This window comes from Solanum tuberosum, unplaced genomic scaffold (assembly GCF_000226075.1).
Source record: "Solanum tuberosum cultivar DM 1-3 516 R44 unplaced genomic scaffold, SolTub_3.0 scf00201, whole genome shotgun sequence".
NCBI lineage: Eukaryota > Viridiplantae > Streptophyta > Magnoliopsida > Solanales > Solanaceae > Solanum > Solanum tuberosum.
Genome location: NW_006239126.1, coordinates 251,067 through 267,008, shown reverse-complemented (window position 1 = coordinate 267,008; position 15,942 = coordinate 251,067). Strand labels below are relative to the sequence as shown.

The window sequence follows — 15,942 nt, the reverse complement described above, 5'->3', positions numbered from 1 at the left end:
AAAACAAAGTTTGAAAAAAAAAGAAACTAAATATTATGAATAAAGAAAACAAAGTATTTTATTTATTAAAAAGAAAAAAGAAACTTTGGTGCTTTTTATTAGGTGCTTTTTGGGCACTTCAATATGTTTGGATGCCCAGTTTTAGTGATGGTGATTGATTGAAGCTTTAACTAGAACTATTTTACTTACCACACTGGAAAATAATTTTTATAGAGTCGTTTAATTTGAAGACAAGTTATATTGAGATTAACTATATTGAAATTAATTTCATTACATAGCTTTAAAAAAAAAATCAATTATCAATATGAATTATGTTTACATAATCATCTCATTACCTTGATTTTAAGCTTATTTGAAGATTTAATGTATGACACACTATCATCCATAATTTATGATTATCAAAATCCACTGATTTCTCATTTTCAAGGTACGAATAAAAGTAACTAGCTAATAGACGGGCAAAAACAATAAATCGGACTTCAAATTAATCTTCCCCACATGAAGCACGAGTTAAGAGAATATCATTAATTATCTATACGCAGTAGATATTAAAATTACTGAGGCATTATGACATTTTGACTTAATCTTTTACTAAAAATGTTAGTCTAAAATCTTAATCATGTCTTTTGCTTTTGTGCCTTTTGACTTCTTCTTTTTTTTAATATCATTACATGATCTTTCATTTTTCACTTTTTTGTTTTTTTTGTGGTTGTGGCTACAAACTTGGAACAGGAGCAAAGCACAAAGATTAAAAAAATCTAGATTGTGCATGGATGGTGTTGTATTATTACTGGTCTTATATATTAAGTCATCATTGGACTAATCACCATTCAAACTTTTTAACTACTTTTAATTTATTACCATGTAAACTATTTTTTCCCAAGTATATATAGGAGCTAGGAACTATATAAGAACAAAAAAAATCAATGGAGAATGACTATCGAACCTATAATTATTGCGTAAAAAATTATTTGTATATAATGTTTCTATCAAGCAGTCAAGCTAATTAGTACATAATATGTGTTTGTACATAAACTCTCAGCACTTAATTATTAATTAATGAAAGGTAGGGGTCGTTTGGTTTGCACAATAATTTCATTTTCTTGTTTATTTACTGAAATCTTACCACCATAAGTGAAAGGTAGGGGTTGTTTGGTTAGCGGACTAATATATCCTATGCCTAGCAAATGGAACAAAATAATATATTCATTATTAAGTTTTGGATATATAAAATTGATATTTTTATTTGATTGAAGGTATAAATTTATAGATATCCCATCCCACCTTACTCTATGATCAACACAACTTCTTAATGCTCCTCCTTTTTGTTAGAGTACTACCTACTCATTCCATTCGTTTTTACTGGTCCACTAAAATAACATAATTTTTTTCATGTTTTATCCTTAACGTACGTTAACTACTTATTTTTCAAATCATTTCTCAAGATTTAAGACAATATTAATTAATATGATTATTGTGGTAAAATACTCAGGATCGTGCAAAATTCAAAGTAGACAAGTAAAAGTGAACAGAGGGAGTAATATTTAACACCTTACAGTTCACTTTCAGGAGTTCCATAATCTTATTCAAATAAGTTTGTAACTCAAGTTTATTGTCCACAATACAATACAATACAACAGTTGTAGTTATATATCTGTTTTCTGCAATTCTTCATTCACAATCTAGCAGTCTGCAGTTGCTGCTTGAGTAGTGGCCTGATATATTCATCGAAGCCATCGGGTACATCTGATTCGTTGAGAGGATCCTTCCACGCAGCCTCATACAGTTTTGGGTACACATTTCCATCATAACGTCCAAGAATTGAACCAAGGAAATGATCGGTATGGTTAAATGCATCAGCCAACGATACAGCATTTGGACGAACCTGATCATATTAAAGAGTAATATATACATCAATACAAAAAATTATCCACCACAACAAATTAAACAGGAATGACAGATAACAAATTCAACGAGACGAACCTGAGTATACAAGGCCCTGAGCTGCTCATTAGCAAATAACCCCTGCTTTGAGGTGATGTAGCCAGTCGCGAGGAAATCTCCTTGATGTTTGTGAAGTAGGAAGAGTGCATAGATGCTACAAAGCACCTCCAGCTGTTGCTTAACGCCTTCCCCTGGAATGTCTTGTTGCAGCTTTTCGATAAACCTTCAATGAGATGAAAGACATGTAAGAATTAACAATGTTCTCAACATATATATATCCAGGTGATCAATTTCCCAATATCGCGAAGCTTACTTGGAGACAACAATCAACTGAGAATGAGCAAGTGCTGCTTCAACTAAATCAGGTGCAAGTTCTTGAAAGCCTAGTGAAAAGAGGGTAAAGCAAGGAAGTTCTTTAACCTATACTCGATCGATAATCAAACTTTTACATTGAAGAAGACTTAAAAGTGAGTACCTTCTTCTGGATTATCAAACTTGGTAAGACTCTGAGCACAGGCAACAGACATCCTGGCAGCCCTTGATTCAAATGCTTCCAATATTGCACTAGGTTTCAGCCAGTCCTTGGCTGCCGAAGATGGAAAACAACCACAACTAATGATTTACTTTTACGCGGTTGATGTTATGCAAGTTAAAGGATTTACCTTGTTCCACATCAGAATGGCATTGCATCAAGTGTTCAATTTTCCCCATATAAGTTATGGTACCCGTTGGCTTCTTTCCGGAGCTCAGCTGTGAAACAGTTTTCATAAGAAACCTTGCAACCTACATGAAACACAACATGGTTCATAGTGGAGTGTTAGATCTAAGAAAGCACTTGGAAACGCGTATATATGTCAAACTTCATATGAAAATTAGTTTTTACCTGAAGCAGTAGCACGACGTTATCTCCTTCAAATGTACAGGCAGGGACATAAACGGCATATAATTCTGGAAGTCCACTGCTACAAAGATAACCATGACCTCCACACAACTTTCGGCATTCTTCAATTCCATCCTGGAATAAAAATTGCATTCAGGCAAGACACTAGTTATGTTAGATGGCGCGATATTGTATTCAAATCAATAGTCAGAGAATTAAATTGTCACTACTCACAGCAGTGGCAGTGGTTGTCAAAGACTTTATTCCTGCTGTAGTCGCGTGCAACTCAGGCAGCGTTGAGAAATCATTTGCTTGCAGTCTTTGAGTTACATCAGTGTAAAACCATTTCAGCCACTCACCAACAAATCTGAAGGCATATGCAGAAGCTAACAAGGGGAAGAGCCTGCTTTGTTGAGTTTTGTAGTCAATCACCTGCATAAACGCGTGTAAGTAAGAGCATTGATCACAACTCGATGACTAAGTGCAGTCACCAGACACTATTACTTGACTGGGAAAAACATAAATTGTCCAATATGAGTATGCTATAAATGGAATGCAGGAACAAAAGATCAGAACTAAATTACCTGAATTTCTTGTCCACCATTTTGAGAACCAAATTGTCTACGAACAGCACTATATCTCGTTGCAATACACACTGCCCGAGACAAAGCACCAGAAGCATATGTTACAAGTTCTTGACGAGTATATACCATGGACACATAGAGAAGTTGTCGAGGAACATCAGATTGGACATATTTTCCGTCCTTGGTAACTTGTGCAACCCTGAAATTTTAGGATCAAATATAATAACTATTGTGTTCATCATGAGAAGCTGAAACTTGAATACCAGAATAAGGAAAAGCACAAACCTCATCAGCATTTGATCTCTTGGAATACGCACGTGATCAAATCTTAGTACCCCATTATCCATGGTATTGTATGCCCCGTTTCCAAATTTTGTTCCAATATCTCCGACAGTAATGCCTGGAAGAGGTTTGTGGTCCTCCAAGCTCCGTAGTTGGACAATAAAACCTGAAATATGAATAGTCAATTTAATGTTAGTGCATATAGATTTACTGAAAGTTTGACATGCATCCCTGTTTTGTGACCTGAGAATCATTGACTTACCGTTTATCCCATGATCTATACCATCTGTTATAAGACGAGCATACACAATCGCATGGGTAGAGACTTTACCCAATCCACCAGGCCACCACTATTGACATCGTAACAATGATCAGTGAATTTCACTTATTCTTAATAAAAAAGCATGTTGTAAGCCCATTCAGAATAGCACATTGAACAGAAAAACAAACTAGAAGCAGGCCAACGATGTCATATAGGACAATACATATCTTGCATAAGAATGTATTATATAGCAAGTGTTGGACAATTTTCACCTTGCTTGATGTCAGTGTTGGACTATGCATGACAAATTCATCTGTTTGGGGATCGAATGTGGCAGTGGTTTCAAGGCCTTGAACATTGGACCCATGTCCAAGTTCAGTTTGAGCATAGCAGCCAATAATTTGCATCTTGTATGCCAACGGCAACCACTTTTTCAGTTGTTCCTTCGTGCCCTGTCCTTTTATAGCGGGTATAAACACTCCCTAACGAAGAAAAACAGTGGCAGGTGAGCCATAATCCTAAGGCCTGAAGCAAATGAAACGCGAAGGGAAAAAACTAGAACAACAACTTCAAAATTGGCATATGTATGTAAAAATAGTAGTCAAACAAGAAGTTACTACCAAATGAGAATCAATAAAAGCAGGCTCATCGACGAAATATCTTAACCTTTCTGCTTCTTCTTCTGCAGAAATGACAATTCAAGTTAATTAGCAAACAGTGACAAACTTCAGTTAGATGCCTCTTCTTTGGCAGAATACATTTGAAAAAATATTAAAAACTAAAATGAAGTCATACCAGAAAGCTGAAGATCAATGATGTGTTTCCATGAGCATGCTGACTTCCTTAGAGTGTTCTTAAATAGTTCTTTCCTGGGAAGCATGGTCCTTTCCTCCTTACTGAAGCCCTGTATCCCACGATGACACTCGATAAAGATTAGAGACAAACCCTGATTCATATCCAGCAACAACAACAACATACACAGTGTGATCCCATAAGTGGGGTCTGGGGAGACTGGAGTGTACGCAGACCTTACCCCTACCTTTGTGGAGGTAGAGAGGTTGTTTCTGATAGACCCTCAGCTCAAGAGAATCGTTATTCAGGAATGTCACTGACTGCCATACACAAAAATAATCCAACAAAAAGGGGTCAAAACACAAGTTTAAAAAATGGGGAGAAAAAAAGGAATTACAGGATCATCAGCAACAAGCTTGGAGATATAATCTGAAACTTCAAAAGCACGGCGAGAACCAGCCCAAACAATTTTCATCTCATCAACATTGAACTCAGCTTTCTTCCTCTCATCAGCCAAGTAATCTATTCTCTCCATCTCTCTCTCTCAAGGATGAAACAGAATACAAAATCCAATGTTGGATAGTTATAACAAAAAGGAGAAGGGCTTTAGACATTTTCATGTGTGCTATGTATAGCTAGATACGGTGCCAGATGTTGCTTCATTGAATTTGCTTCACTAATAGGCTCATGTTTCGACTCTGATCATTATGGACTAGTAGTACCAAGATTGAGTAGTTAAAGTATGTGGTTATACCAGCATTCTTACATACATTTTTTAAATTCTTCAATTAAACATTTAACATTATAAAGGTAGTAATCTAGCTGAGTGAACATTGAAGTTACTTGTTAGACAAGGCCACACCAACAACTAGCAAATTAAAATACATCAATATTCACAGACTCATTGCACAAGCACTATTTTACTATGGGCTTGTAGACAGAGGCCGAGCTAGGAGAAATATAGGAATTAGGATAGTGATATATATCTATGTTAAATAACTGAGTTCTGAATTTAATGAACTAAATATAATGTTTGGACTAAAGCTGACGTTCTAACCAAATACAAACCATGATCTAGGACATCTTACTTTCCTTTTTAGTTCATTCCAAAAAAACTTATTTTTTCTTTTTTTGCAAACTCTTTAATTTCAAAACTTTTTTCCACAGGACTAAAGAGCATTTTGAAAAACACAAGATTCAAAAGTAATCTCCACAACAATAACTAGTGAAAAGTACTATTCTAACTTCTAACCCTCCAAATTTCATGCTATTTTATTATTAATTTGTTTTTAAAAATTAAATTTTTTTTTATTTTTTAGCATAATTAACATTATACATCTCGCTGAATACCAGAAAAAAAAATATCTTTATTAGAATCAACTTTTTTTTTCACTCGTGTTTGATCTTTATCCAAAAGATGATTAAAAGAAAAGGAAATAAACATATAAGAAAGCTATAATTAAAGGAAATAAAAAGGTGAAATAATTTTTCATAAAACACAAAATGTTATGACTATTTATGTGTAAGCTATAGGCAATAATTCATAAGTACTAGTAAGCATAAAACCTTTTTGTCATAGATTGCATGATAGACTGTGTGAAAGTAAATTATAAATCAGAGAGATTATACAGGATACTTGTTAAAAATAAAAGACTCCAAATACCAGGGAACTCATATTTGAGGCAAAAAATCAATCTATTCTTATTCATAATTCTGGGAGGAAAAAAAGCTAAAGCATACATAACAGTTTCCTTTCAAAAGTTCAATAATCTTATTCAAAACAACAAAATATTCAGTCACCACTTTATAGTCCATAAAGGATGTTGCTATTTCAAAATCTAGTTTATTGGCACAGCACAGAACAACAGTTCCACTATGTGTGTATTTGCTGCAGTTCTTGCGCTTCACAGCTTAGCAGTTCGTAGTTGCTGCTTGAGTAGTGGCCTAATATATTCGTGGAAGCCATCTGCTATGTCTGATTTGTTGAGAGGATCCTTCCATGCAGCCTCATACAGTTTTGGATACACGTTTCCATCATAACGTCCAAGAATTGAATCAAGGTAGTGATCGGTATAGTTAAATGCATCAACCAGCGATATAGCATTTGGACGAAGCTGATATTAAACAGGAACTGGATCAGTGAAAACAATTCCACCCTAGAAATACAGGAATGACAGCATAAGTTTAACGAGACGAACCTGGGAATACAAGGCTCTGAGCTGGTCGTTAGCAAGAGACCCCTGCTTTGAGGTGATGTAGCCTGTCCCGAGAAAATCTCCTTGATGTTTGTGAAGAAGGAAGAGCGAGTAGATGCCACAAAGCACCTCCAGCTGTTGCTTAACCCCTTTACCGGGAATGTTTTGTTGCAACTTCTCGATATACCTTCATGAGATAAAAGAAGAATTAGTAAAAACATAGTCTAAATTCCACAACCTTGTCAATCAAATTTCGATAAGCCTTCATGAGATAAGTTAAAACTCTTATCAACAAATTCACCATTTTCAGCAAGACGGAATGAATACATTTTTGATCATTTAAACCAAATACAGCTGAAGAAAGAACAGTCAATACAGTAAATTATGTGATCTTTCTATTTGGACAGTTCATATTTATAGTAACTTATGATAAAACGAATTTGTGTTTGCAGGGTCATGGCATTGTTTGGCATTTCACTAAGTAGAGAATGCAGTAAAAAAAGCTTACTTGGACACAACAATTAATTGACAATGAGCAACTGCTGCTTCAACTAAATCAGCTGCTAGTTCTGCAAAGCCTAAAAAAAGGAGGACAAAGCAAGAAAATTAGAAATTGAATTTGGTTGCGAGAAAAATACAGAGAGTGATCGTTAAATTAAACATTTGCATCTGAAACTTCACGAAGAAACGTTAACGTAGATGGTAATAAAAAAAATACAGAAGTGAAAAAGAAAGCAGCAGAAACTAAAAAGTGAGTACCTTCTTCTTGATTCTCAAACTTGCTAAGATTCTTAGCACAGGCAACAGACATCCTGGCAGACCTTGCTTCAAATGCCTCCAATACTGCACTAGGTTTCAGCCAGTCCTCGGCTGCAGGAGATGGGAAAACCACAATCAGCAACTAACTTTGTGTAGGTCAGAAAACACAGGAGGATATTTGAAGGGTGAAACAACAGGCGTTCTCACATGGTTGACATTAAGCAAGTAAAAGCGAGGAAATTACACGAACTAATATCACAAGCGGATCCTTTTCCTAATGCAACTGCTACTACAATAAGTACTTTCAGAACGAATTGTAACTATGACAACGAAGGATCAGCTGCAAGGATCCAAGGACTTTACCTTGTTTCACATCAGAACGACATTGCATCAACTGTTCAATTCTTCCCATATAAGATACGGTACCTACTGGCTTCTTTCCAGTGCCCAGTTGTGAAACGGTCTTCATAAGAAACCTTGCAACCTACATGAAACAAAGCATGGTTCATAGTGGAGAACGGGGTCTAAAATATAATACTAGGATTAGAACACTATGCATTAAGACTTCATAAAATAGATAAGCATCTATTGCACTTCACTTGCTTTTTGGAGAAATAGACAAAAACCCACAACAGAATCACCATTGTGAAGCCACATGCAATCTCACAAAATTTACCGTATAGGAAACGTTGCTCAACCACCAATTCTATAAACATTTAAATTTGTCCATTGATTTTAAGAAAATCAACACCTTAGTCTCCTCGATAACAAAAATTATCTCAGTACTAAAAAGTGACAAAATGTACCTTGGTTCAGCGTCTGCACAATTTCTAGTTTCACACACTGATTGACTTAATTATAGAACATCTATAACTTCTGAAAGATCATGATAAGTGAGGGAAGAAGTACAAGCTTAAAGGATTTATGTTTTTATTTATTTGTTCATTTTGATGGTACTGCACCAGAAAAGGTAAATATGATTGACAGGCTTAAATGACCGCAATGGAACCAGGTGACCTAAAGGAATCTCTAACTCCACACCATCACTTTATAAGAACTTCAAAATTTTTGAATAAAATGGAAACTAGCAAAAGTTTGATCTTTCCCTTTGGATGAGTGGAAGGCAAAGAAAAACTGAGAACTGGTATGTCAAACTCTCATACAAAATTTAGTTTACCTGTAGCTGTAGCACGACATTATCTCCTTCGTAAGTACAGGCAGGGACATAAACGGCAAATAATTCTGGAAGCCCACTGCTACAAAGATAACCATGACCTCCACATAACTTTCGGCATTCTTCAATTCCATCCTGGAATGAAATGCAATCACACAAGAAGCATGTTATGTTAAATGGTATGATATTGGATACAAATCAGCACTTAGAGAATTTTTTTCCTCCATTTTATAACGTAATAGTTCTTACTTGAAGCTAAAAAGGAGCAGGTCCAAATTAAACTCTTTTGTCAGACAAGAAATTTGACTATTTATAAGCAGTACAAGACACCATTGCAGAAAACCTAATTGCTAATCTCTTATCCTAATACAAATGAAGATTATTTAGGAGACTACATTGTAGCAGACAAATCAATCATAGCAGAACCTTAACCTGCCAAACGGTACAAGTTGTAAGAACAAAAACTCCAAAACAAGTAAAACTTAATGATGTGGCCAGCCATATATTTTTCTGATTAGGCTTTCCGCATGCATATTATAAAATTTGTCTTTTTACAGAAATTGACATCTATGTTGTTAGGTATATGGATGACTCATGTAAAAAACTTGGAATGATAACCCAAAAGCCCGAGACAAGGATGACAGCATCCATGACTGGTTGTAAAAGGGCAAGAAAGTAAAGGTCGGTGAACAATCAAAGTTGTTGTCAGCACTTACAGCAGTGGCACTGGTGGTCAAAGACTTCAATCCTGCGGTACATGCATGTGCCTCAGGCAATGTTGAGAAATCATTTGCTGCAAGTCTTTGGGTAACATCAGTGTACAACCATTTCAGCCACTCACCAACAAATCTGAAGGCATATGCAGAAGCCAACAAGGGGAAGAGCCTGTTTTGCTGAGTTTTGTAGTCAATCACCTGCACAAAGCATGCGCCATGAAGTAGGAGCATTAATCACAATTCTTAAGGCTGATGAACAATGACGATGTGCGGTCACCTGACAATATTAACTCGACTGGGAAAAACATAAATCTATGATGTTGAGCTAAGTACTATGGAATACATGGAAAACAGATTTTGACTATTGAGGTGCCAAAAACTTCATCAAGCTCAGTCAGCAGAGAAATTCTTATTCTCGGAGTCACATAGGACTAATGAATGTGAGTTACTTAAGCCATAAGATTCCTAGGCACTGCAGTAGTCTGCAATGTCCAAAAATGTTGGGGCAGATCAATTGGCTTTGCTGGGAGATGTTTAGGTAAAAATATCACATGTGCAATGATTTACATCTGCCAAAAGATGTAACACCTCATACCTTCGGGCTATGGTTTGAACCATTTGTCGATCAGAATTCTGGTTCTAAAGAGCACGGACAGAAAATTTCGCCAAGATGTGACCGCATCCCATACTTGTGGTCACATATCAGTCAAAATGGTTGGGATTTAACTAGTTGTATTTACTCAGATACTTTCATGAGCACTTGAGTCATTTAAATTGTGTTAGTTATAGTATACTTTATGTCAAAAGTTCACTTACGCTTTCCCTAATGAACTGATTTGTGATGAAAGATGAAAATGTCAAGGTCAGTTTTATGATGAGAATCTTTTAATTCCTTCCATGCTTATTATGATTCTTTGGCTATCCTTTCAGTCCATGTACCTCTATTATGTTTCATTCAGTCATATTACATAATACATACAGTGCAATTCCATATGTATTTACTCCCCTTTCGCAAGGGGTGCTGCATTTTAAAAAAATGCAGACTCAGGTACTCAGACAGACGATCAAGCAACACGTTAAGTTCCTACATTCAGCTATCTAGTGAGCCCCACTTTACTTTGGGGCATAGTCTCTATTTACAGCACAGTATGCTCAGTTTAAGGTATGTCGGGGGCCTTGTCCCAGCAAATAGTTTTCAGTTATGTTAGAGACTTCATAGATAGTTAGTTTGTATGTTTTCATGACATGTATCTTGGTTTGACCTTTGAGCCATTTATGATCTTAATACATTTGAGTTTTAGCCCTCTTTACTTCAAATGCTTTTAAATAATATTTCTGCTCATATCTAGATGTATGCTCAATGCTATGCCATGTTATGGGTACGATCGGGCGAACAATGACATCGGGTGCCGGTCCCTCCCAAGGTGTAGGCTCGAGGCGTGACAAAAGATGTGCAGAGTTTTAATTGTTTGTCATCATGTAAAAGGTCCCCTGAAAAATCTTATGTTCATTTTCCAGGTCACAGTACAGTTTAAACTGCTACCATGCGGGATCTCATTGACTATTCTAACACTATAATAACATGATTATTGATAATATTCTCCCTCTTCCCCTGTCGGATTAGATTTTTCAAGAAATCACCAAGTGGCAATTGTGGAAATCATGGTAAATGTCTCTTTATGCCATTTAATCCAACATTGGTGGGTATTGGGGATTTTTATAAGGGATCAATGGCAAATGGAAATATAAAAGTGCAAGTCCTTTCACTCATCCACCCCCTTTATTAACCAACGTGCAGACATCAAAACTCACCCTCTCCACTCAAATATTGACGAGACAAGAGAATTGTCGTTGGTACAGAAGCTGGATTTGTGCTGGCCAACATTAGCGGAAGTGCAGCACTGATAAGCAAAGTTGTATGGTACGGGTTTCACTTTGGAATAAGCAAATGAATTCCATAAACCACAAAGAACCTTTTTTTTTTCTTTTGTGTTGAAAAGGGAAAGATCATAATTAAATTGAAAATCTTACTACAAGTGCCCCTTTTTATTTGCACCAGTTAAATGCAAGGCATAAGCAAATGACAATTTTTTTCAACTACTGGCAGATTGCTTCCCAGATTACCTGAGTTTCTTGTCCACCATTCTGAGAGCCAAATTGTCTACGAACGGCACTGTATCTGGTTGCAATGCACACAGCCCGAGACATTGCAAGGGAAGCATCTGATACAATTGATTGCCGTACATATACCATAGTCCCATAAAGAAGTTGTCGGGGAATATCAGATTGAACATATTTTCCTTCCTTTGTAACTTGTGAAACCCTGAAATATTGGAATCAAATATAATAACTACCATGTTAATATAATATGGTAATAAGCCAAACACTTGAAATCAAAATCATTGATACAGAAGAGAGAGAGAGATATGTAGTTCTTGGCTCGCCCATGAGAGAGAGATATGTAGTTCTTGGCTCGCCCATGGGATTCAGCCTAGTAACATTTGAACAGTAATCTTTGTTTAATATAATTAGAGGCCAGAAATTCCAAATTTTCCTAATAGATAAAGCTTATTTTTCTCGTTCCAGGTAAACCCTGCCAGAATTGCTACTCCCAAGACTACTTAAACACAAGAAGCTGAAACTAGAGGGCTGGAAATTTTTTTATTTTAAAAAAAAAAAAAACTAAAACTAAATAGTGTATAACAAGAGCCGTATCATGGAGCTGTCATATATACACTCAAAAGGAAAAAGGAGGGAAAGAGCTATATAACTCGATAACGGAAAACTACAAACCTCATCAACATTTGATCTCTTGGAATGCGCACATGATCAAAGCTTAACACCCCATTATCCATGGAATTGTATGCTCCATTCCCAAATTTCATTCCAATGTCTCCAACAGTAACACCTGGAAGAGGTTTGTGGTCCTCCAAACTCCGTAGTTGGACAATAAAACCTACAATATGAACAGTCAATCAAACGCAAACATCTTCCCTGAAAGTGACATGCATTGCACCAGTTTGTAACATATAAAATCATTGACTTACCATTAACCCCATAGTCTTTACCATCTGTTATAAGACGAGCATACACAACAGCATGGGTAGATACTTTACCCAATCCACCAGGCCACCACTATTAAAAAATGTAAAAAAGCTAGAGATCAGGGAAATTCTCTATGTCTTGATGAATACTGTGTTAATAGAGATGATACATTCATTTCAAATAGCATATTGGATGAAATAGCAGCAGACCAAAGATCACAGGAGGCATATCTTGCATAATAGAGTATCATATATTTTGAGCATCATTCCTCATGATGCTAAAAATCTAGAATTGTTTTGCAAAAGGAATACAGGAAAACAAGCAGTGGACCATTCTTACCTTGCTTGACGTCAATGTTGGACTATGAATGACAAATTCATCTGTTTGAGGATCAAATGTGGCAGTGGTCTCAAGGCCTTGCACATTGGACCCATGACCAAGTTCAGTTTGAGCATAACAGCCAATTATTTGCATCTTGTAAGCCAACGGCAGCCACTTTTCCTGCTGTTTATCTGTGCCCTGTCCTTTTAAGGCAGGTATAAACATTCCCTAATGAAAAAAAATGTTGGCAGGTGAACGACAATCCTTGGGTTTGAAGCAACGAAAACAGAAGGGGAAAAGACTATTGCACCAACTCTAAATTTAGTGTCTTTTAGTCTTCAAGCGCATTATGCATGTAAATAACGAATGCAAAGGTAGCAGCATTGCAAAATTTAACATATGTAAAAGTAAAACACAAAAGAAGAGGTTACCCAATGAAGATCAGTAAAAGCAGGCTCATCTACGTAACGCCTTAACATAGTGGCTTCCTCTTCTGCAGAAATGAAATTCAAGTCAATCAGCAAACAACAGAAAACTTCGATTAGATGCCTCTTTTTTGGCAGAACTCATGAAAAGGATTAAAAAACTAAAATGAAGTCATACGAGATAGACGAAGTTCAATGATCCGTTTCCATGCATATGCTGCCTTCCTTAGAGTGTTCTTGAATAGCTCTTTCCTAGGAAGCATAGTTCTTCCCTCCTTACTGAAGCCCTATATCCCACAATGACACTCGGTAGATATTAGACATTTAAAATGAAGAAGGAGCAGAAACAAATATAATTGTCAAAACAAGACAATACCATCTTCCAAAAACTTCCCCCTCAACCCTCAAAAATGACACGCATCAAACAACATAACACCCTCCTGCTCGGTTCAATTTTACTTCTGAAACCAAGTCATTATAAATTTATGCCAGTAAAAAGTCTTTGATCAACTTTCAACCCCAAAATGATCACCAGCTAAATTGCAATTCACGGACACCAATGGTTCGTTACGATGTACCAAAATGGAAACTCTATTTTAGATCACATTGAAAAAAAACTATTGTTTTGACCGGTATCATAGATTTTCAGCATCAGAATCGTTGTTGAAACATATAACAGCAAGCATTAGACAGCCCATCCAGCCAGGCTCTCCAAACCCATAGAGGGACATGGATTTCAGTACATAAAAGGTCAAAAAAGGGAGCTGTAAGAGTGAGTACTACAGCAAAAACCTTTTACTGACCAAATCATCTTAAAAATCAATTCCATGTTAGCATTAATCAAAAACTTGTCCCAGTTCCTACCAAAAGATTCTAATCCACCTGCGCCAGTTGTGTTTACGTTTTTCTTTCTTCAGAACATCAGAGCAGTTTTCACACCAAAAAATGATTCATCATTCCACGTCAAAAAAATTTAACCTACTAAATAATGTTTGATGAAAGCTCAATTCCAGAATGTGGTCAGTTTATATCAGTTAACTCACACACATTACCGGCTGCCTAAAACTTATCATAATCAAATCTTTTTCCCCTTAAAACACAGTTAATGATCATGAATTTTCTCTCCATTATCACCATATGCATGTACAAAGAACAAGAAAATAAAACATTAAACACCCAAAAAACAGCAACCAAAGAAGAATAAATCATCTGCTCTAACAACTACAAACCCAATGTACACCGGCCTTACTACTACCTCTCCTCGGTAGAGAAGCTGTTTCCGAAAGACCCTCAGCAAATCATCAATTCTAAAGCTAAACAAATCACAACAAAGCCTGATTTATATCTACCGACAGCCATTCCATACCCAAATAGGGATCAAACAAAAAATCTAAAAATTGAGGATAAAATTTAAAAAAGGAAAAGGGATTTACAGGATCATTAGCAACAAGCTTAGAGATACGATCTGTCAGTTCAAAATCATGACGAGAACCAGCCCAAACAATCTTCATCTCATCCACATCAAATCCAGCTTTCTTCCTCTCATCAGCCAAGTAATCTACACCCTCCATCTCTCTTACTCTCAGATCAAAACCAAATTCCTACACAGTGAAAAAAAATCCAATCTTGGGTTGTTTTACAATTACCCAATTCGATTCTTGAAAACAAAACAAAAAAGAAGGATAAGGATTGGACACGTTGAGTTTTTCAAGAAAGTTTTAGGTGTGTAATATTTATAGTAGTAGGTGGGTAGTTATACTCGCAATCTGCATATTCATGTTTTGACTATAATTTTGCTTACATTATTTGCAACTTTTTGTGAAAAATAAAAAAAGTTTGTCCACTCTAATATGTTCATAGTATATTCTTTTAACCAAAAATAAAATAAATGTTAATAGTATATTAGGAATATTATTTTAGCCTTTTTTGCTTCGTGTGGTTCGCAGTGTGAACAGTCGGTATAGTGACGATAAGAGGATATTTAGCCCATCTTTTTCTATTTCCAATGCTCCTCAATATGTTTTTTTGTTACAGCGGAATACGTTAATAATTATTTAAATTTGTCAATAAATTTTATTTAATTATTTAAATTATAATTTGTATTTTAAAATATATTATTTAAATTTGTCAATAAATTTTATTTAAATATTTAGTGTTTTAAAACACAATGCATAAGACGAGGTGTTATTTTATTATACCGAATGTGGCATAAATCTCGATGCGCTGACATAAACTCCATAAATTTTTAATATTTTATCAAATGTTGTAATTAAAAAAAAGAAGTGTAATTAGACACAAAGCTGCTTCACTTAAAATGTAGATCAAAATCAATAAAACAATAATTAAGTACTACTTATCTAAAACAAACTAATTAGACTTTTTGAATAAATTGAGTAGAAATTTATAAATCAACTCTTAAAAAACGAAAAACAATACATTTTGAAGCCTCAAACCAGGCATGTTTACTGTATAGTTTACGTGTTGATTTACACCCCCCCACCCCACCCCCACCCCCATTTGCTAAAAAAATTGAAGAGGTTCTATGGGCTTATGCTCCAAAATA

At 35.7% G+C, this 15,942-nt stretch overlaps 2 protein-coding genes across 2 annotated transcripts; both read right to left on the bottom strand.

The window, feature by feature from the left end:
* Positions 1–1,565: 1,565 nt before the first annotated feature.
* Positions 1,566–5,279, bottom strand: LOC102586848 (peroxisomal acyl-coenzyme A oxidase 1-like). The gene is made up of 14 exons (XM_006355356.2): positions 5,142–5,279; positions 4,748–4,856; positions 4,573–4,634; positions 4,225–4,434; positions 3,953–4,040; positions 3,694–3,856; positions 3,409–3,607; positions 3,059–3,256; positions 2,828–2,959; positions 2,607–2,727; positions 2,420–2,530; positions 2,258–2,327; positions 1,984–2,167; positions 1,566–1,885 (listed from the first exon to the last, which is right to left on the bottom strand). Exons 1-14 carry the CDS (start codon positions 5,277–5,279, stop codon positions 1,676–1,678), a joined length of 1,995 nt encoding a protein of 664 aa, XP_006355418.1. The 3' UTR covers positions 1,566–1,675.
* A 1,125-nt stretch (positions 5,280–6,404) lies between these two features.
* Positions 6,405–15,131, bottom strand: LOC102587406 (peroxisomal acyl-coenzyme A oxidase 1-like). The gene is made up of 14 exons (XM_006355358.2): positions 14,813–15,131; positions 13,558–13,666; positions 13,386–13,447; positions 12,973–13,182; positions 12,636–12,723; positions 12,382–12,544; positions 11,713–11,911; positions 9,589–9,786; positions 8,876–9,007; positions 8,062–8,182; positions 7,699–7,809; positions 7,448–7,517; positions 6,943–7,126; positions 6,405–6,858 (listed from the first exon to the last, which is right to left on the bottom strand). The coding sequence occupies exons 1-14, from the start codon at positions 14,948–14,950 to the stop codon at positions 6,649–6,651; spliced, it is 1,995 nt and encodes a 664-aa protein (XP_006355420.1). The 5' UTR covers positions 14,951–15,131; the 3' UTR covers positions 6,405–6,648.
* Between the last annotated feature and the right edge of the window lie 811 nt (positions 15,132–15,942).